The sequence below is a fragment of the Balaenoptera acutorostrata genome, chromosome 15 (genome assembly GCF_949987535.1).
Source record: "Balaenoptera acutorostrata chromosome 15, mBalAcu1.1, whole genome shotgun sequence".
Lineage (NCBI taxonomy): Eukaryota > Metazoa > Chordata > Mammalia > Artiodactyla > Balaenopteridae > Balaenoptera > Balaenoptera acutorostrata.
This window is the reverse complement of record NC_080078.1, coordinates 81,812,166-81,833,493: the sequence shown is the minus strand read 5'-3', so window position 1 is coordinate 81,833,493 and position 21,328 is coordinate 81,812,166. Positions and strand designations below refer to the sequence as shown.

General features: G+C 40.4%; 1 protein-coding gene across 3 annotated transcripts in view; it reads left to right on the top strand.

The window, feature by feature from the left end:
• Positions 1-21,328, top strand: part of BCAS1 (brain enriched myelin associated protein 1) — a 114,895-nt gene that overhangs the window by 41,421 nt on the left and 52,146 nt on the right. For all 3 annotated transcript variants that reach the window (XM_007185279.2, XM_007185281.2, XM_007185280.2), the window contains exon 4: positions 4,815-5,386. In XM_007185279.2, the coding sequence (XP_007185341.2) occupies positions 4,815-5,386 (572 nt within the window). The remainder of the gene's footprint in view (positions 1-4,814; positions 5,387-21,328) is intronic.

Genomic DNA, 21,328 nt, shown 5'->3' with positions numbered 1-21,328 from the left:
AAAAACAAAACAAAAGATAGCCCTTACTCAGAAGTTCTGAATAGTGTAACACAAACTTTGTGTGTGTATGTGTGTGTGTGTCTTAAATATGTGATAGAAATCTGATGAAGCAGTTTGTTTTAACTAAGAATACTTGGTGCTTGGAAAAAGCATTCTTGAAACTTCTCTGGCCCAGGTTCTTAGATTTCTGAAGATAAATGAATTCATATCATTACTATTTTAAAAGTCTTTCCAGAGCACCCAAATTTAGAGGTTAAACCATTGGAATAATTCCTTTCCTTATACTTCTATTTAGAAAATTAAGTAGTGATTGTAGTAATAATATATAAATATAACAAAACAACTAATATTTATTAAATATCCACACGTACCCGCCCATGTTAAGTACCGTGTAGGAAGTATTTCATTTAATCCTCACGGTCACCCTTTGAAGAAGACACTTATTTCCTTGTCCATTTTATAAGAAAATTGAGGCGTAGAGATATAAAGTAACTTGTCCAGGTCACATATTTACTATTTTAGAGGTTAAACCCAGGTCCCTCTGATCCACAATCTAAGTATTTAACAATTACACTAAGATGCCATTCATCTCCATCACACGTCTAGATAAAATGACTTTCTTAGGGCTTCCCTGGTGGTGCAGTGGTTAGGAATCCGCCTGCCAATGCAGGGGACGTGGGTTCGAGCCCTGGTCTGGGAAGATCCCACATGCCGTGGAGCAACTAAGCCCGTGCGCTGCAACTACTGAGCCTGCGCTCTAGAGCCCACGAGCCACAACTACGGAGCCCACGTGCTTCAACTACTGAAGCCCACACACCTAGAGCCTGTGCTCTGCAACGAGAGAGGCCACCACAGTGAGAACCCCACGCACCACAGCGAGGAGTGGCCCCTGCTCGCCACAACTAGAGAAAGCCCGCACGCAGCAGCAAAGACCCAATGCAGCCAAAAAATAAATAAATTTAAAAAAAAAGACTTTCTTAAAACACACACATACACACACACTACAAAATATCTTTTCTGCATTAAGGAGATCAAAATTTTCAACTCTCCTAAATATTTGGAAGCTACCATTTGCATTCTTACTTGATTTCTTTTTATCTTCCTTAAACTCTTACACATTTTTTTCATGGAAAGTAAAATCTCTTTGGTATGTCATCTGTTTGTCTGCTTTACGAGAAAACTTTTTATTGAAACCAGATTCCAGATGGGCTTCTCCCAAGATTTTTCATAGGAACGGAAAGCTTAGTTCCAGTCATCTAGAAGGAACTTTTTATTCTTTCCATAATAATGTGAGGAAGGCTTGTAAATTATCTCCATCTTTGCAAGAATATAAAACCTGGAACTCCAGTGGATTTTCTTCCTACTCATTCACACAGATTGGTGTGTGTGTGTGTAAGTTAATGTTTCAGAACATAATTTATTTGTCTTTTAATGCTTATCTAAGGTCTCAAATGACTGTAATCTCTTTGCCCACGTGGATTTTTTTCCTTCACTTTTACTGAGAAAACAAAGTGTTGGTGGGTATTTTTTTGTTTCTATCCAGCTTCTTAGAACTCACTTTCTCCCATTTCATTTTCTTTCCCCTCCTTCATCCCATATTAAATGCCTCCTAGACATATTTGAAGAGCCCGGAGACCACTTGTCAAGGAGAGGATTGATTGCTATTAATTAACAGGTGAAATAGGTACTGACCAATTCCCTGAAATTCTCTCCAAGTCACTGAGTATGTACTTAATTTGAACTGGCATAAATGGAAAAGAAAAAAAAAAAAAAAAAAAGACTTGCTGGCTATGGCTATGTAATTGTAAACCAGCTTCAGGGACAGCTGGATTCAGGTGTCCAAATGCTACCATGGATCTCTTGGCTCTGCTTTCATCTATGTTAGTTCTCAGGCAAGCACTCTGAAAGGTGACAGCCAAGGCCACCAGCTCCAGATGTACCTCCTACTGGTTTGCCAACCCAAGCACAAAGATTTGTAACTCTGTTCTAGTAGGTTCAGCAAAAATCGCAAGATTGATTTTTGTTAGTCTAGCTTAGGTCATGTGCCCACCTAGGAGGTGAGCATTTTAGCTAGGGAAATAGAAGCTCCAGATGATGGACTTGGATATACACTCACCCAAGTTTGGGGGGCAGAGCTTCATGGAAATGGGTTGTCCCATCTAAGAGGTCCTAGTTCTTACAAGTTATCAAAAACACTTTACCCATTCTCTGATATCAAGAGTTATGGTTTGTATCTGCTGTAACTCTTCATGCATTGAAGTCTAGTTTAGATACCTGGATGTAAGGAACGGATCCTTTATTGAAGCAATATATTGGCACTTTTTTAGAAGTCTGTCCATAGGAAGATTTTTTTCAAAGACTTTTTCTCGGACTGTAACACTCTTATTTACCACTAGCTCCTTGTTTTCCCGCCAGAGCGTAAGGAAGACTAGAGGAGATCAGTGGATGTTCTTGGCATTTTGAAAAGCCCTTCCTTGTTTTGAATCTTAGTCTCTCCCTTTTCTGTCGACTGCCTCCTCTTCTCCTGGCATGGAGCACCCCCACAATTCATTTACATTCACTCTGACAGTTCAACTGCCTGAGCTGCTTATTTGGCATCTTGACACATCCATCCATCACTGCTTTATTCCCACTCTCTCCCTCCCTCTTCCCTTCTGAGTATAACAGTTACCACGATTACGAATTCCAGGACCACAAGAAAAACGGTTAAGAAGAGCCAAAGGATACATCCAGTGTTCACAAAGGGTCTGAGTTTATGAGGAACCCCTAGTGCATGTCACTGGTCTTCCGTACCATTTCTTCTCCGCTCCTCAAAGCTTAAAGAGGAGACCACCACTCTGCACAGGGATCCAGAGCCCTCTCTCCCTCTCTCCCTCTCTCCCTCCCTCCCTCCCTCCCTCCCTCCCTCTCTCCCTCCCTCCCTCCCTCTCTCTCTCCTTTACTGTTTGTTCTTGACTTTAGACACTGTGAGATACTAGAGTTTGGCAAAAATAATTGCTAATGGATGTGTGTATTTCTTACTACCTACGAGCAATGTGAGAAGAGCTAAAGAAGCCTCGGTTCTCTTCTTTCTCTTTCTATCTTCCTGCAAACAGATATTAAGAAGTGGTCGGGGGCTACCCTGGTGGCGCAGTGGTTGAGAATCTGCCTGCCAATGCAGGGGACACGGGTTCGAGCCCTCGTCTGGGAAGATCCCACATGCCACGGAGCAACTGGGCCCGTGAGCCACAATTACTGAGCTTGCGCGTCTGGAGCCTGTGCTCCGCAACAAGAGAGGCCGCGATGGTGAGAGGCCCGCGCACCGCGATGAAGAGGGGTCCCCACTTGCCGCAACTAGAGAAAGCCCTCGCACAGAAACGAAGACTCAACACAGTCATAAATAAATAAATAAATAAATAAATAAAAGAACGTGAATTTCTAAAAAAAAAAAAAAAAGAAGTGGTTGACTACAGACTACACAGTCACAGTATCTGTCAGTTACTAGGCAGCTACTATGGGAAAGGCAGGATTCTTGATCCTTTGCATGAGTTTTCTCCTTTAAACATTAGAACAACCCTGCAAGGGAGCTTCTATTTTCCCCATTTTACAAATGAGAAAATTCAAAGAGTTTTCGTGACTTGCCCAAGGTCACACAGCTTAACGGTAGAGAATCTTGATCTTTAACTGTGATTTCCAATTTTGTAGTGTATCTTTTTTCCTTAATATTGCACTGCTTTAGAAAAGGGCCCTCGAAAAGGATGCAGTTCTGTTAGGTCGATGCAGAGTTCAAAACAGAAACAGGTGGATTCTGGAAACAGCGCCCCTCCCTGGAGGGGGCAGAACCTGCACCCACAGTCTTGCACAGGTAACGCTACACTCTGCCTCCATGTGACCCAAGGTCTAATCCGCTTTCCTGTGTAGACATCTGAACTTCCAGACTTCACAATGGAAACTTTCTAGAATATAAGATAGAGCATGAACTTTGGAGTCAGATTTCTACCCATAACCAGATTCTGCTTGCTGGCCAGCTGTGGGAAGGTGGGTCAACCTCTCTGGCTGTCCATTTTCTCGCTTATGAATAATGACAATAACTAACGTTCATAACATTTATTGAGCATTTACTATATTCCAGGCACTGTTCGATGTGCTTTAAAAGTATTAACTCATGGAATCTTCATGACAAAATTATGGGTGTAGGTTCTACTATTTGCCTCATTTTACCAGAAAATTGAGGCACAGAAAAGTTAACTCAGATTCAAATTGACAGTCTGGCTCAGTGGTTCTCGAATGTGAGTTTTGCCCCCAGGGGACATTTGGCAACTTCCGGAGACATTTCTGGTTGTCACCACTAGGGGGTGCTATGGGCATCTGGTGGGTAGAGGCCAGGGATGCTGCCGTACACCCTGCAAGGCACAAGGTGGACCCCGGAACAAAGAATGATACGGCCCCAAATGGCAATAAGTCCCAAGGCTGGGAAACTTGTTCTCCTAACCCCATAAGTGCTGTCCTGCCTCCCAGGTGAAAGCATGATAATTTGCCTCTCACAGGATTCCCGCGGAGATAAAGAAGATAATTAATGTGTCACTAACACAGCACCTGGTGCGTGCTTTCCGGTAACTTGGCTTTCCTCTTCCCCAATCATATGTTCCTCTCTCCAGAGAAAAGCAGGGTCAGAAGACACCTTGATGGCTGACTTCTGCTCCGCAGAGGGACCCAGGCACAGCGGAGTCCCAGACCGCATCGCAGCCTCTGTGTAGGAGACGGTGGGAGTCCATTAGCAATCCTTGAATTTCCTCGCTGGGCTGAATGACCGCTGTTTCTGTTTGTGTTTACAGTCGATTTGGAAACAAGTGTCCAGGAGGATAATGTGGCCACTTCTTCCCCCAAGACAATGGAGATAAGCGCTATTGCGGATGCCAACGGGGAGAATCTTGGGAAGGAGGCCAAAGCCCAGACACCAGCTGCTAAATCTCGTTTTTTCTTGACACTCTCTCGGCCTGTACCAGGACGTACCGGAGACCAAGCCACAGATTCATCCACTGGACCAGTGAAGCTTGATGTCAGCTCCGATAAAGCTCTAGGGAACAAAGACCCGAGTGAGCCCATGGCACTTCCGGTGGCAGCTGCACTGGGGTGCGACCCAGATAAAACCCCCGTGCAGACCCCGGCCCAAGCCGAGGGCCTCTCTGCCACTTGGGGACCAGAGTCTCGTCTATCTGAGTCCGGGGGGGCAGCCCCCTCCAAGCCCAAGGACTCCAGCTTCTTTGACAGACTCTTCAAACTGGACAAGGGACGGGACGAGGTCCTCGTGGACCGTCAACAGGAAGCCGGGCGTGCAGAGCGTCACCACCCCGCCGCCGAAACTCCTGGATTCTCCACGCAGTCGGACGATGTCCCTGCAGAGAGGGTAAGACAGTCCGTTTTGTTCTTAATGCAGGCTCGGGGGGCACTTGTGGGGCAAGACGATTGCACGTGTGTTGCTGTGCTATCACCGAGGGGTCCTGACAGGGTATCAAGCCGTGGATCCCTCTAGAACCAACAGCACGTTGCAGCGCGGTGCTCGCCAGTGTTTCTGCGGGCAGAAACATCTGTTGGAAGAACAACAACAGCTGTGGCATCTGTTTCATGTAAAAGAAAAGAGGAGGTGAGTCACATACAGATGAATCTGTCCCTCCATTTATCAAAGGCAGCGGTGGACAGGTTGCATTTATGATCAAATGGCGTCTGGAGGGAAGAGCATTAGCAGAATAAAAACGGTTCCTAAAAGACTTAAATACCTGCCCGTCTCAGTAGCTGGTTTCATATACAGAATGTTTATGGGCTTTTGTTGGAATGCATTTCACTTCTTACGTTTAATAGCTTGGACTGATCTTTAACTATCTTTTGCACTAAAGTGTGCATTTAAAGAAAGAGCTTTTACAGCTCTGGAAAGACTCTTTTATGTACAAATTATTTTTCAACAAGCTGGAGTAATACCTTTGTAAAAAACGAGATTTTTTTTTTTTTTTTTTTTTTTAAGGAGGCATCTGAACCGGTTGCTTTCTTTCCTGTGCAAAGAAAAGCAAGTCCTTTTGATCTTAAAAAGAGCATTTGATTTTAACCTTGAGAGTTCGTTGGTATTGGGGACTGAGAAAAGAACTCCTTGAATGAAGAAGGAAATAAAAGTAGATACATTGTATTTTAAGGCACTTATTCCCTTAGTTAATGGATTTTTAAACAACAGTATTTTTCAAAATTTGGGAGTAAAGTGCCTCTACTTGAGATTAGACCCAGGAAAAAATTAAATGGGTTGTTTTTTATTATATGGTTATGTATCATGGCTGTCAATATATTTGTCTTAATGACAACCAGCTTCCCTGCCAAGTTGCTAATGATAACACTGGCTGTCATTTATTTAGCTTTTACAATGTGCCAGGCTCTGTTCTAAGCACTGTCCAGATATTATTTTCCTTCAGGAAAATGAGTATCACATTAATCTGAGGTTTTAATGTATCCAGGATGGTGTCAAAAATTATACTGTAAATATTAGACACCAACTGAAAATTCTGGACTGTTAGAATTGAGGAACAGATAAGGCTCATATGTTTAGGCTCATGCTATCAGCATTCTTGTCATTTCTGTAAATTTTTACTCTAAGAACTGATTCTTATATTTTCTTTCAAAAGTTAGAAAAATTGCCCTTTAAATGCCCCCTTCCCCAAATGCAGCAGTTCAGGAGGCAATTGAATAGCTTTCTGTTTAATTCAAAGTGAGCCTTCAAATGTATGCTGGCATCAAATCTTTACTGAGGGTGACACTGCCAGGCACAGGTGAGGCACGTCCACAGTGGTGGACAGGACAGGGTGCCGGTCCTCAGGGAGTTTTTGGTCTAGCGAGAGAAGAGGTACGAAAAACTCACAGTTACAATGCAAGGTGCCCAGTGCTCTGGTGGGGAAGGCCAAGTGTTGGAGAGGATGTCCAGACACAAGGAGAATTAGCCTACCTGGCCCAGGGAACCTTCCATCAAATGTATAAACCTGGAGCCCGAAAGGTCCTTGTCTCGGGGCTATAAACTGGTCATCAATATTCATGAATATTTGAGAAGCTATTTACTACTTTACTTTGAGTGGGGAAACTCTTGTTGCCTTCTTGTTATTGGTCATGGGCTACTAAGGCCATTCTGAGTTTTTGAACAGTCACATGTTTCATTTCCATGGGCATCCAAAGCCAGCCCATGGCTTGAGTTAGGAAAAGACTGAGTTATTTATGGAAAGAGAATGAAGGACTGAGCTTTACCCGTCTTGGGATAGGTGTCTGTAATGCATCCAAATCCCCATCCTAATTAAGTAAACCAGTTCAGCCTCTGATAACCGACCCTTGAAAGTATTTAACCTTAAAAACTTAATGTGATCAATCCATTCCTATGCTACGAAGAGGGCAGAAAGTTTTAGAATTGTGCTTTATCAACTCAGTTTTTTTTTTTAATTGAATGCTCTTTGGGACAGCACCTCAACCAGAGTGGTATGAGCTCCAAAATGAGATTTGATTCACAAGATAGGGTCTGTGTTGGGAACATGGCAGGTATTTAATATAGTCAAGCCTGTGGGCAATATTTTGAAGTTATAGTTAGTAACCTCTCAGAAAATCTAAAAATTGTCACTTATCTTCCTCTTGGAGTAACTGAATTTGTTTCCCTAGATTCACCCATGAAATTTGCATGTGTTTGTTCCACTACAGGTTTCCATTTTTGGTTGGTTGTATCATTGGAATTTGAAATATGGAGTGTTCACTCTGCCCTACGTGCTTATAAAACATGGAAAAGTTATGAAATAGCCACTCATTTCTCCTCCAGTCTGTAAACTTGTGGATATTCAAATACATATATCTGCAAAGGTTTTTAACAGCAACAACGGCAAAACAGCCTTCTGATTGTTAAGATTTCTGTTCTGATCCCTGGCTGCACAGTCTGTATTTGGGGGAAAAATCAATTGTCCTGGAAGTGTAATGAAAGAGTCCAGCCCTCAGAAAGTAACAGGAATAAAACTTCTCAACCAATGGCTTTCTTGGTGGGAGTAGCATACTATGCATAAGTGGCGTCAATGTATCGATTCAGAATTCTTAGGGTAAATTATGCCTTGGGCTCAGCAGTGTCAGCTGTCTCTCCTCTCCCACCCACTCAATCCTCCCCCCCACACCCCAACCCGGTTTCACTGTGTGTCTCTTACTGGATTGGAATTCCAACCACAAACCCACAGAGCCGTGAATTGGGAGAAAGATGCCACCATTTCATTCTGGGGGAAACACACAAATCTGTGTTTTCAGAACGACAATCTTATTTTTGTGCCTTATAAAACTACATTCAGAGCATAGCATAATTAAAACAAGGCCAGAATTCATGAACAAATGAAGCATTTACTACATAGGCCAAAGAAAAGATAAATTATATGCCTGAAAGGTTTCACTGAGCTGTGATTCACACAAACCAATGTGTTGGCAGGGATGAGGTGGGGTTTTTTGTAATTTTTCTCTCACCCCAACAATTGAACCAGAACTATAAGATACACATTTAAGAGATTCAGCCCTCTCAAAATTGATCACATCATGAAAACCTGATCTTTAGTGGTTAAAAAAACAACAACAACACTAAATTTCTGTTGTCACTGGTAATTCCAGAAGTGTCTTTGTGTTGGGAGTAGGGGTGCTTTAAGTGTTGCCAAGCACAGATTCAGAAGATTTAAACAAGAATATCCCTTCTTTTAAAAGTTTAATTAAATTCTGTGTTATTTAAACACCAACCTTGTGCAAGGCACTTAAAAGATAAATTATGGTCCTAGACCTTCAAAGATCATATAATCTAGTAAGAGACACACTATTTTTTTTTAAATCGGATGGTATTTGCCTGTTTTCAATTCACTGTTTTTTAAAATTAATTTATTTGTTTATTTTATTTTTGGCTGCATTGGGTCTTCGTTGCTGTGCGCGGGCTTTCTCTAGTTGCAGCAAGCGGGGGCTACTCTTCGTTGCGCTGCGCGGGCTTCTCATTGCGGTGGCTTCTCTTGTTGCGGAGCATGGGCTCTAGGTGCGCGGGCTTCAGTAGTTGTGGCTCACGGGCTCAGTAGTTGTGGCTCGCAGGCTCTAGAGTGCAGGCTCAGTAGTTGTGGCGCATGGGCTTAGCTGCTCCGCGGCATGTGGGATCTTCCCGGACCAGGGCTCAAACCCGTGTGCCCTGCATTGGCAGGCGGATTCTTAACCACTGCGCCACTAGGGAAGTCCCGAGACACACATTTTTAAGGGAGGTTGTGATAAGTGCATTGATCCTCAAATTCATTCAGGCTACGGATTTTTAGAGAGGTACCCAGTGTTTTGCTTCCTCCTCTTCTTTTCTCTCTTGAACACACTCCATTCAGCCTTTGTCCTCCATAAAATCTGCTCCTGTCAAAGCTGCCACGATGTCACACCTCCCCCCACCCCTCACCTCAGCTGCCAAACTGAGTACGTCTCCATCCTTATCCTGCCCTATTTGTGGGTCACATCTGACACAGCCCACCATCCCTTCCTTCTTGAAGCAGCATCCTCACTTGGTTTGCAGGTTCCCCACCTCCCTGGCTGCTCTTCCTTAATCTCTCGTGCTGAGTCTTACCCTCTAAACGTCGGAGTCCCCAGCGTTCAGTTCTTGGATGTCTTCGTCTTTAACTACACTTCCTTCCTTGCAGATCTCCTCCAGTCCCAAGGGTTAAATATAGCCATCTGCTGACACGTCCCAGATTGATGTCTCTAGCCTAGATCTACCCCTGAAGTCCAGACTTGGGTATCTAGCTGCCTCTGCTACCTGTCTATTTGGATTTCTACACCGCTATTTGAATGTTCGCTGGACATCTGGACCTCAATAGGTCCAAAACTGAACTCTTCATTCACACTCAACACCACCACCACCGACAACATACCCACTTGTTTAATCCACAGGCTTCTCATCTCAGTTACTGGCAACTCCATCCTACCACTGCTCTTTAGTGGTAGAACTGGAATGAAAGAATCAAGATCTCTACAGTCCTTTTCTACATGGTATAAAGGAGTGAATTAGAACATAAACATTGCAGTCAAGTAGCCTAGGTTTCAACTCTGTGTCTGTCACCTACTGGCTGTGTGACCTTGGGCAAGTTACTTAACCACTCTGAGCCTCAGTTTCTTCATCTGTAAAATGGGGATAATAATAATATCAAGCACATTTTCACATTATTCACACTTGTGAAAATTAAATAAGTCATGTAAAGTACTTAACACAGAGCTATTGCATTTTGAGAAATATTATCAGTATCACGGTTTTTCTCCCCCTTACTTCACATTTTAGTCTTTTTACCCTTCCCTTCCATAGTCTTCAACCAAAATCTGCAGAGATAGCACAATTGAATCGAATTTGAAAGCTACATAACCAAAGGCATAAGTCCTAATTTGGGTTAAAAAAAAGATGCAGGAGTTGTAAAATTATTTTTAGAAATAATAGAATTTAAATGCCCATACCCGCAAGCTCCAGTTTCTTTGTCTGACATTCAAGGGTCTCTACCAGCTTTCCTTTGTCTGTTTTTCTAACTGTATTTTCCCCTATTGCCCTAAATTTATCTGGTCAGAATGGCCAACATATGACCTGTGCAGATGCCATCTACTCCCCAGGATTTTCTCTGCCTGTATCTCCTTCTCTCTCTGTTTATCAGAAATCTACTTCACCTTCAAGTGCCAAGTTCTCCATGAAGCTGACCAGATGTCCCCACTCCTGGCTGGTTTCTGATGACATGAATCCCTCTAGTTTTTTGGGTTTTTTTTTTTTGGTATTCTATATGTTAAGTGAAATTCTGTGATAAAATCACTTTGAAGGAATCATCTCACTGAAAGATCAAAACTTCAAGGGAATTTTTGTATCTTTACCATTTTACGGATGAAGAAATCAAAGCTTTAGAGAAACCAAGTCACTCACTCCAAGTTACACAGCTAAAAAAGAATTGTCCGTCTCCAAAGCCCATACTTCTCATGCTCAATATTATGTTTTTACCAATTATTTGAAACTGCAATAACGTTGCAACTATGAAAAATTGAATAATGATGTGAGGAAGTGCTTTTCAAAAATTTTAGTACATGCAGTATTGGAAATATCAAGTTAATCTCAGATCAAAAAGAAAAAAATCCCCTCATTCCAGCATTTGAAGGCCAAGTGAATTACAAGGTGTGTTTTTTATTTCATCCTGTTTACCTCTGGCCAGAAGGCCATGACATTTCAACAGGTAACGAGAACTATCCACCCAAAAGTGTTTGTCAGTAAAGAGGGAAAACCTGTCTTAAACTATACAAGGTATGGAGTAGGCAAGGTTTTCAGCTATAACACTATAATTTTTATGAACTTTATAAATTAGCACTAAGAAACATTTGATGTGAAACGTTTACTGTAGCAGAGGTGCAAGTGTTAGGGGCCTGATTGACACAGGAATGAGTTCAGATTCTACCACTTACTAGACGTGTGGTAGAGTCAAATAATAACAATTGCCCCAGTTTTTAATAATTGGTTATTCCTCGGCCGTGTAGTAAGCCTTTGTCACACCTTAATGGCTTTGATTCTTATAACAACACAAGGTAGATATTTTTATTGCCATTTAACAAATGAGGAAGCCGGGGCTCAGAGAAGTTAAGTTACTGGCTCAAGGCCACACAGTTAAATTAGTGGCAGAACTGGAATCAAGATCCGGCAGTGACCAAAGCCTGTTAAACTCACTCATTTCAAAACCTTGTGTTTTCATTCACAAGAGGAAGGTACTGCCTGCCCTAGACGCTATTGCAAGGACAAAAGATGACATGGGCAGTCAGTAGTAATGATGCTAAATGAAATAGTGTATTTTCTAAATTGTCAGAAACTTAGAAATAAAGAATAATGAAATAGAGCAAATGGTCTTCCAGTATGATGGAGTTTGGATAGTACATCATCTAAGGTACCTTTGGTTGCAAGTAAAGAAAAAAAAAACTCAATAGTGGCTTCGTTAATGAGGGAAATGTACTATTTCTTGTACATAATAAGAATTCGAGAAGTGGGGTGTTTAGTCTGGTTCAGCATCTTCACAGCCCCAGGATGCATCAGTCTCAGTGCCCTCTGTGTATTGGCTTGGTTCACAGGCTTGATCCCTTGTGGTTTTTCGTCTTCTTTCTTTCTTTTTTTTTTGTGGTATAGTTGATGTACAATATTATATAAGTTTCGGGTGTACAAGATAGTGATTCACAATTTTTAAAGGTTATACTCCATTTATAGTTATTGTAAAATATTGGCTTTGTGGTTTTAAGAAGGTTGCCATAGTTCCAAGCAGTGTATAGAGTCATAATGTCCTATCAAACGAAATAGGAGTTTCCTAAAATTTACTCATTGGTGAAACCAAGTCACATGTCTGGGTGGAGGTATAATGGGGGGGTTGGAAAGTTTCTTCAGTAGAAAGCAGGCTCTGCCAGCAAAGAAGATATGTCACAGGTAGAAACCAGATATATTATTTTCTATCCAACTTTATGTGAGAGAAACATTAAGTGGATGGAGCTGCTAAAGGCTACTACAGTATCCCCCTATGGTAATTTATTTAAATAAATAGCTCTTTAACTTGACTATGATCCACAGTAAGAAATAGATTTTACATCTTGACCTGATACATATGCATGTACATGAAACAAAGAATTCACCAAATAGTAGAATTCTTACAGCACGTAACACAGGCTGGTATTTTCTATTCTTTCCAGTCTATTTCATTTGATGGTTTTAATGCTGATTTTGATCCATTAAATTATGTTCCCATCCACCCGTAGTCACAATCTGAAGTTTGAAAAACTCTTTTCTACCACCATCACCCTTTTCACATAGGGAGACAGTGATCTTGAGGGCTGTCACTGTTTCTTATGCAACTGGGTTTCCCCAGTGCACCCTGCCTGGCACACCCTGGCAGGCGGTAATGTTCGTTAGATGAACTTGACAAGGATGAAGGTGGTACATACGCATCACATTACAATTTTTCAAAGAATGTTAGAATATATTATTGCAATCTCAGTATCACCTCTGCCTAACACAACTTTAAATAAAAATGATTTCAAAATATATGTACACTATAGATGTTTTCACATAGATAAACTATGTAGAATCATGAATCTCTACTATTTATTTAGTATTTTTCATTCAGCCTTTAACATGTTATGGTGTTAATCATCACGGTTGAATATCAAGTGAATTGTGTTTTGCAGTGAATTTGCAAAATATATTTTGAGTTTACTTTCCCTTTGGCATTATCCAGTCTGATTCTCTCCTTCCAAGGTTATAATAACAGTCCTGATTTATTGAGCATTTACTAACTCACAGAGAAGTGAAGTAACTTGCATAAGATAAAGTGGCTAGAAAGCGGCAGAGCTGGAATTTGTCACCTACAGGCTTAGTCACTGTGCCTATGAGTTTAAAAAGAGGGAACGTTTAGAACCTTTGGAAACATATCTTTTTAAAACTCCTGAAGCTAGTATTTCCCAAACTGACATTCTGTGGACTCATCAGTCCAGTGAGATCAGCCTAGAAATGGGGTGGCCACCGTCAAATAGTTTCGGAAAATAGTACTTGCTTTATACTCTCCTGAAGATTCACAGTGGATGTCAGCCTGCTAAAGCCTCTGAAAAGTCCTGCAGCAAGCACACCTGCTTCACTTTAACTGCTTCTCAGACTTAATTATCCATAGAACAGTTGTATCTTCCAAGGAATAGTTCTTCTAGGAAATGCTGAGCTAGGCATGTAGACCAAAGTTGGAAAATGGCCTCTTGTAGGATGCATCATGCCACAGATGGGTTTTATTTGACCTACACAGTGTCTTAAATAATATTTTAATTAATTGATAACATTCGGAAATTGACAAAGTTGACAATAGTTTTAAATTATGAGATTTCAATAGAATGCCGTATTTCAGAAATTTCTGAAAAATGGGAAGTTTCATCCTATATTCCCAGGTGGGATGTCAGTTGTGACTGCCCCTCGAGATGGGGCATTCACTCCCCAGTTCACCCAAGTCCCCACCCCTCCCTACTGGTTCCCAATAGTACAGCGTGTGAGTTGTCCTTCACTGTAACACTTGCACTGTTATTTTCTTGTGGTAGAGTTGAGAGTAATTCAATCAGAGACCACTTTGCATCCTTCATAGCACAAGGCATAAGGCAATTTGAAGCAATTTAGGTGATCATCTGGCTAATAAACTATAAATCCAGCCCAAGAGTCAGTTTGTCGGCAGGTGTTGAACAGTAAATGGGAGGCATTGATACTTTCATTTATTCATTCAACAAACATCTGAGTGCTTTCTTTGGGCCAGGAATGATTTTAGGATGGATAGAATGATGTACCTCATGGGAGCTTTCATTCTAATGGAAAGACCAACAATAAACAGGAAAATAAAGACACAAAGAGTTCCAGTGTTTTAAAAGGGTTACAAATGAAATAAACAGAGTTTTGAGAAAGCAGAGAAGAGAGGGGGCTGATAATCAGGATTGGGCAGGGGGTAGGGTCAGGAAGGATTTGGTCTAATGTAAAAATTCAGGAAAAAGGATATGACTTTTCTTTTTTCTGTATAAGGCCAAACCATTCTTAGAAAATCTGCAACCTAATTTTGGCAGCATTCAAAACAGTTTTCTCACTACTGGGAAGTGTTTGTTAAACAGATGACAAACTCGTTCTAGGCTATGGGTTATTTGCTTTTGTATTTTGAAGTGGTTTTTTTGATGTTGGATATTTTTTTCTCTAATAAATGTAAATTATCAGTCTGGAGGTTGCACATGTTGGAGCTGATCATAGAACAGAAGAATCTGCCACAGATTCTTTTTTTGCCTGATGTGAACTGGAAATCACTCTCCACCCACCCTTTGCCCACAGTAAATGTATTTTTCAATTTTATATCATACATAATGGACTGTATTTAAGAGTGTGCCAGGGCTTCCCTGGTGGCGCAGTGGTTAAGAATCCGCCTGCCAATGCAGGGGACACGGGTTCGAGCCCTGGTCCGGGAGGATCCCACATGCCGTGGAGCAACTAGGCCTGTGCACCACAACTACTGAGCCCGTGTGCCACAACTAGAAGCCACAGCAGTGAGAAGCCCGCACACCACGCAGCAACAAAGACCCAATGCAACCAAAAATAAATAAATTAAAAAAAAAAAAAAAGAGTGTGCCAACTCATGTGTTCTTAGGAATATCCCCAAAGTAATTACTGTTGCCAAAAACAGAAGCAAGGAAAGAACACTGTATTGCTTAATCCTCGACCCACATTTCACTTGCCATTGGAAATCAAATTGACAAATTCACTTACCCCTCAAGCAGAGGAGTTACTGAGACAGAAAATGGAAAACCCTTATTTATAGGAAGAAAGTATGAATTGCTTTCTCTGATAGATTTCTTTCCACTCTCCACCTATCACTACAATGAACAACTGGTTTATTTAATCTTTTAACTAGAACATCTCTGCATCCGTCAATATCATGGGCTAATGAGGCTCTACCATGTCAAGGTGCTATGTTACACTTCTGCCACCAAGATAGAATATGAGTTTTTAACATCCTGAGGTTATGTCTACAGAGTATTAAAACAGGTGGTGATTATGATTTATAATAAAGAGCATCATACTGGATAATTGGTCCAACCTTGCTTGATTCAATTAGTATAAGCAGCTAAAATGAACAGTTGCCACTCTCTCCTCCCAAAAAGAGAAGGGAAAAATAGGTAAGTGGAGCATTTTTAGATCTGTGTCATGCAGATTCCCCAATTAGAAAACATGCCAGAAGACAATGAAAATCTAGATTTCACGTTTCAATACTTTTATGTTCTTTTTATTGCCCTCTGAAGTGTCTGATAATTTCTCAACTACCTGGATCACTAGGAAGTTTATTTCAACCCTGGCACTTTGGCAGTACACAATTTTAAAGTCTTAAGAAGTTAGAAAAGGCAATTTGACATCTAGGAATTTATTGAGAAAATGGGCAACATTTTATCCACAAGCTTTTTTTTTTTAAGTCTGGCATTTTCTGTAAGAGAAAAGTTGGGAAGATCTAAAAGATCTGATTGCAGGGTTTTTGTACTGATTCTGGTACACCCTTACATTGGACATCATAACAAAGATGACATAGAAATAGAAGTATTGACATGTGAAGACGGTTATAACATAATGTTAAATAAGAAAAGCAGGTTCTGGACTTCCATGGTGGTCCAGTGGTTAAGACTCTGTGCTTCCACTGCAGAGGGTGTGGGTTCCATCCCTGGTTGGGGAAGTTCCACATGCCACGTGGTGCGGCCGAAAAAAAAAAAAGAAAGAAAGAAAGAAAAAAGCAGCTTTCAAAATAGTATATACAGAAAGGTCACTTTTGGGTAAAAATCATTTTGCCTTGCCTGCCCACACATATTCATCCTTCCACCCAAAGAGGGGTGTGGAAAGAAAAATTGCAGATTGTTAGTAGTAGTTATTTTCTGTAATGGGATAATGGGTGCATGTTATATTTTTACTCTTTGCTCATCTAGATTTTCTCTTTTTTAGAAATAGAGCAAGTACTGAGTACTGCCTAAGTATAAGGAAAATACTACAATCTAGGTAATTTCCTGATTCCTCCACTAGATAGCGCTATGAAGCTTGCAGCATCCTGAATTGTATTAGAAACTGCAGTAGTAACAAGCGGTTTAACAGGAGGTTATTTTCACTCACAGTAATTCCGGAACTGTGCAATCCAGAGCTTGTGTGGCAATTTCTTGCTCAGAAATAACACTGATTTTTAACACGTATAGCTAATGTGTATTTTGGAAAGAGAAATTTTGTTGTGGATGGCAGTTTTCAAAGTCCTTTCGTAATTGGCATTCCTTAAGGTTGTGCTACTTGAGTTCTTTCCTTATTTTTGCCATGGGCGTAAAAGATGTCAGTGCATTTTTATCCGTTGATGTGAATTGGGAAGGTATAGTGGGAAAAAATAAAAATACAAAATTAGCTACAGGGGTAGACCCTCCTTCGGTGGTTTTGGGCTTTGTAGTAAAACAAAGTTTAAAAAAGAAAAATCCCAACTGCTTCGGAAATGTTGACGTTCTGTTAAATATTATTGGTAGACTTTGTTCTTAGAGTTCCTTCCTGCTTGTTTAAGTCATTTGCTTCCCCTTCTATGAAAATTGGAGGATAAATTTTTATCTTTAAGAATTAACCAAATCCCATTTTTCATCCCCAATCTGACAATGGGTGTATGCAGGTGATGTGCTCCCAGAAGAAAAAAAGTAAAGACATGATGTTTGTCTGGAGAGCATCGTTGCTGAGCGAATGATGCCCTTTGTGCCGCTGGGGCAGCCAAGTGGGAGAGGAAACACAGCTCCTCCCTTTAATCCCAGACAGCACGTGGCTCGAATTTCCAACAGATGGACAAGAGTAATGGGTTTCTGTACCAGTCAACATTTTTTAGACAAATTTTCCTGTGTTAAACTGCCTGTTCGACACTGATTTCTTGGTACAAAGATTCAAAATGAAACCAGTATGCACAATCGGTGGGGACATCTAGATGAGGTAGACATTCATCACAAATAGTTCCAGACAAGGCTTTTTTCAGCCTTGATCATCCTGCCTTCACTTGTATTTTCACTTGGACAATGCAGACCTTGCTTAGAGAAAGACGAAAGCCAGTTGACAATTTACAGTGGAAGGAAGGTGCCAGAAGTTCTATATGCGTTTTTTTTGTTTGTTTTTTTGTTTTTTTTGGCTGTGTTGGGTCTTCGTTTCTGTGCGAGGGCTTTCTCTAGTTGCGGCAAGCGGGGGCCACTCTTCATCGCGGTGCGCGGGCCTCTCACTGTCGCGGCCTCTCTTGTTGCGGAGCACAGTCTCCAGACGCGCAGGCTCAGGCTCAGTAGTTGTGGCTCACGGGCCTAGTCGCTCCGCGGCATGTGGGATCTTCCCAGACCAGGGCTCGAACCCGTGTCCCCTGCATTGGCAGGCAGATTCTCAACCACTGCGCCACCAAGGAAGCCCTATATGCGTTTTATTATAGGCAATCAAATTAGGATAAGGCAGCATAATTTTTTAACATGACAAATTGTGATCACTTAGCTAGTGTTTCTATCTGTTTGCCCTTTGAAGCCAACAGAAAGGAAAAAAATACAGGCCTCTTCCATGTGGATGAAAAACAAGCTGACCCCATGGACACCTGTTTGCTTAAAAAGAAGTTTCCAGATATTTCCTGGAGAACACCTGTGTTTCTATCTAAAATTTCTGTTTGCTGAGAATGATCTGCAGGCCTCATGAGAATAGCAAAGACGTATTTGTAGTTAAGGACAAAGATGCTACAAATAAGCCAATATTTAAGGCATAGGTCACAAACAGGTGGCCTTGGGCTGGATCGTCTTCCAAACTGTGTTGAGCGTGGCCCTCTGGATGTTTTTTAAAATTTGGAATTAGTCGCCCACATTTTGTTTTAATTTTAATTTTTAATAGATAATACATTCACATGGCTCAAAATAAGAAATTATAAAACGGTATACTTTTCTACCAATGCCACCCGCAATAGATAATCACTGTTTGTATTTTTAAATGAGTCTTTCTTGAGCATATATAAGCAAAAGACAAGTATAAATTCACATTCCTTCTTTTTTAAGCAAATGGTAAGATAATATACACTCTGTTCTATTCCATGCTTTTTTTTCCAGTTTACACTACTTTCTATATCTGTACAGCTTCCTCATTTGTAATACTTGCATAGTTTTCCAATGAATGGATGTACCATGATTTATTTACCCAGGACCTTATTAATGACATTTGGCAGGTTTCCAAACATTTGCCATGACCTCATTGCAGTGAATAAGCTCGTGTATTTGTTATTTCACACTTATGTGAATTGAGGTTTAAAATCAGCTCTTAGGAGTGGAATCACTTGGTAAAAGAATATATTCTTTTTTAAATTTTAGTTGATAATGCCAAAATTTCAGCCCTCCATCAGGACTGAAATAGTTTATATTTCAATCAGTAAAATATGAGGGCCATTGAAAAACATTTGGTCATTTCCAGTTTTTAGCCATTACAATAAAGTTTTTATAAACGTTAATATATGGGGTTTTGTGTGAATGTCAGTCTTCGTTTCTCTGGGGGAAAAAAAAGCCAGGAGTGTAATTGCTAGGTTATATTGGAGTTGCATATTCAGTTTTTTAAGAAACTGCTAAACTTTTCCCGATTGGCTGTACCATTTTGCATTCCCATCAGCAGAGTATGAGTGATCTAGTTGTTCTGCATCCTTGCCAGAATTTGAAACTGTCACTATTTTTCACTTTACCCATTCTGATAGGTGTGTGGTGACATCTTATTGTGGTTTTACTTTGCATTTCCCTAATGGCTAATGAAATTGAACATCTTTCACGTGCTTATTTGCCATCTATATCTTTTGTCCAGTGAAATGTCTCTTCATGTCTTTGCCATTCTCTAATTGGATTGCTTGAGTTCTTTGTTTGTTTGTTTGTTTGTTTTACTATTGAGCTTCGAGAATTCTTTATTTATTCTAGATTCTAGTCCTTTGTCAGAAAAGTGGTTTGCAAATACTTTCTCCCCCATTCTAGCTTTTTTTTCCATTTAAAAAAAATTTTTATTTATTTATTTGGTTGCACTGGATCTTAGTTGCGGCACGCGGGCTCCTTAATTGTGGTATGCAAACTCTTAGTTGCGGCGTGTGGGATCTAGTTCCCTGACCAGGGATTGAACCCGGGCCCCCTGCACTGGGAGCGCAGAGTCTTAACCACTATGTCACCAGGGAAGTCCCATTTTTTCCATTTTTTAAGTAGGATCTTTCACAAAGCAAAATCTTTTAATTTGGATGAAGACCAGTTCATCATTTTTTCCTTTTATGGATTATGCTTTTGATGTCAAGTCTAAGAACTCTTTGCCATAGATCCCAGAAATTTTCTCTTATTTTTTTCTAAAAGTTTTTTTTGTTTTGTTTTTTGTTTGTTTGTTTGTTTTTTGACCTTGCTGCACAGCATGTGGGATCTTAGTTCCCTGACCAGGGATCGAACCCGTGCACCCTGCAGTGCAAGCACAGGGTCCTAACCACTGGACTGCCAGGGAATTCCCCTGAAAGTTTTATACTTTACAATTTGTATTTAAGTCCTTGGTCCATTTTGAGTTAATTTTTGTACAAGGTATAAGGCTTAGATTGAAGTTCTTTTTTTTTTTTTCGTCCCATGGATGTCAAATTGTTCCAGCACCATTTATTGAAAAGCTGATCTTTCCTCTATTGAATTGCTTTTGCACCTTTGTCAAAACTCAGTTGGGCACATTTGTGTGGGTCTATTTCTGGGTTCTCTCTTCTGGCCCACTCAACTATGTGTCTATGCTTCTACCCACCAGTACCACACAGCCTTGCTTACTATAGCTAAATAACAAGGCTTGAAATCAGGTAGGCTGCTTCTTCCCACTTAATTCTTTTTTTTCAAAATTGCTTTAGATATTGTAATTCCTTTGACTTATAAATATTAGAATAATCTCATCTATATCTACAAAACGTCTTGCTGGGATTTTGATAGGAATTGCATTAAACCTGTCTATCAACTTGGGAGGAGTGACGTCTTTATTGTGTTGAGTCTTCCAGTTCATGAACATTGTATGTCTCTCTGTTTGTTTATATGTTCTTTAATTCCTTTCATCAGTATTGTATAGTTTTCTGCATATAAGTCCTGTACATATTAAGTATTTCATTTTTGGTACAAGTATAAATGGTATTATTTCCTAACTTTATTGACATGTAACTGAAATATAATTTTTGTGTAAGTTTAAAGTGTGCAACTTGATGATTTGATACACGTATATACTGCAAAATGATAACCACAGTAGGGTTAGTTAACAGCTCCATCACCTCATATGATTTCCATCTCTTTCTTGTGATGAGAACATTTAAGATCTACTCTCTTAGAAACTTTCAAGTATATAATACAGTATTGTAAATTATAGTCACCATGCTGTATATTAGATTCCCCAGAACTTATTCATCTAATAACTGGAAGTTGGTACCCTTTGACCGACATCTCCCCATTTCTCCCACCCCCCCGACCACTGGCAATCACTTTTCCATTCTCTATTTCTATGAGTTCAGCTTTTTAAAATTTCACATATAAGTGATATCATACAGTATTTGTCTTTCTCTGACATTTATCTCTTAGCATAATGCCCTCAAGGTCCATTCATGTTGTCACAAATGGCAGGATTATCTTCTTTTTCATGGCTGAATAATATATATTATATACAGTCTTCTTTATCCATTTATCTATAGACAGACACACTTGTTGTTTCCATATCTTGGCTATTGTGAATAATGCTGCAATGAACATGGGAGTAGAG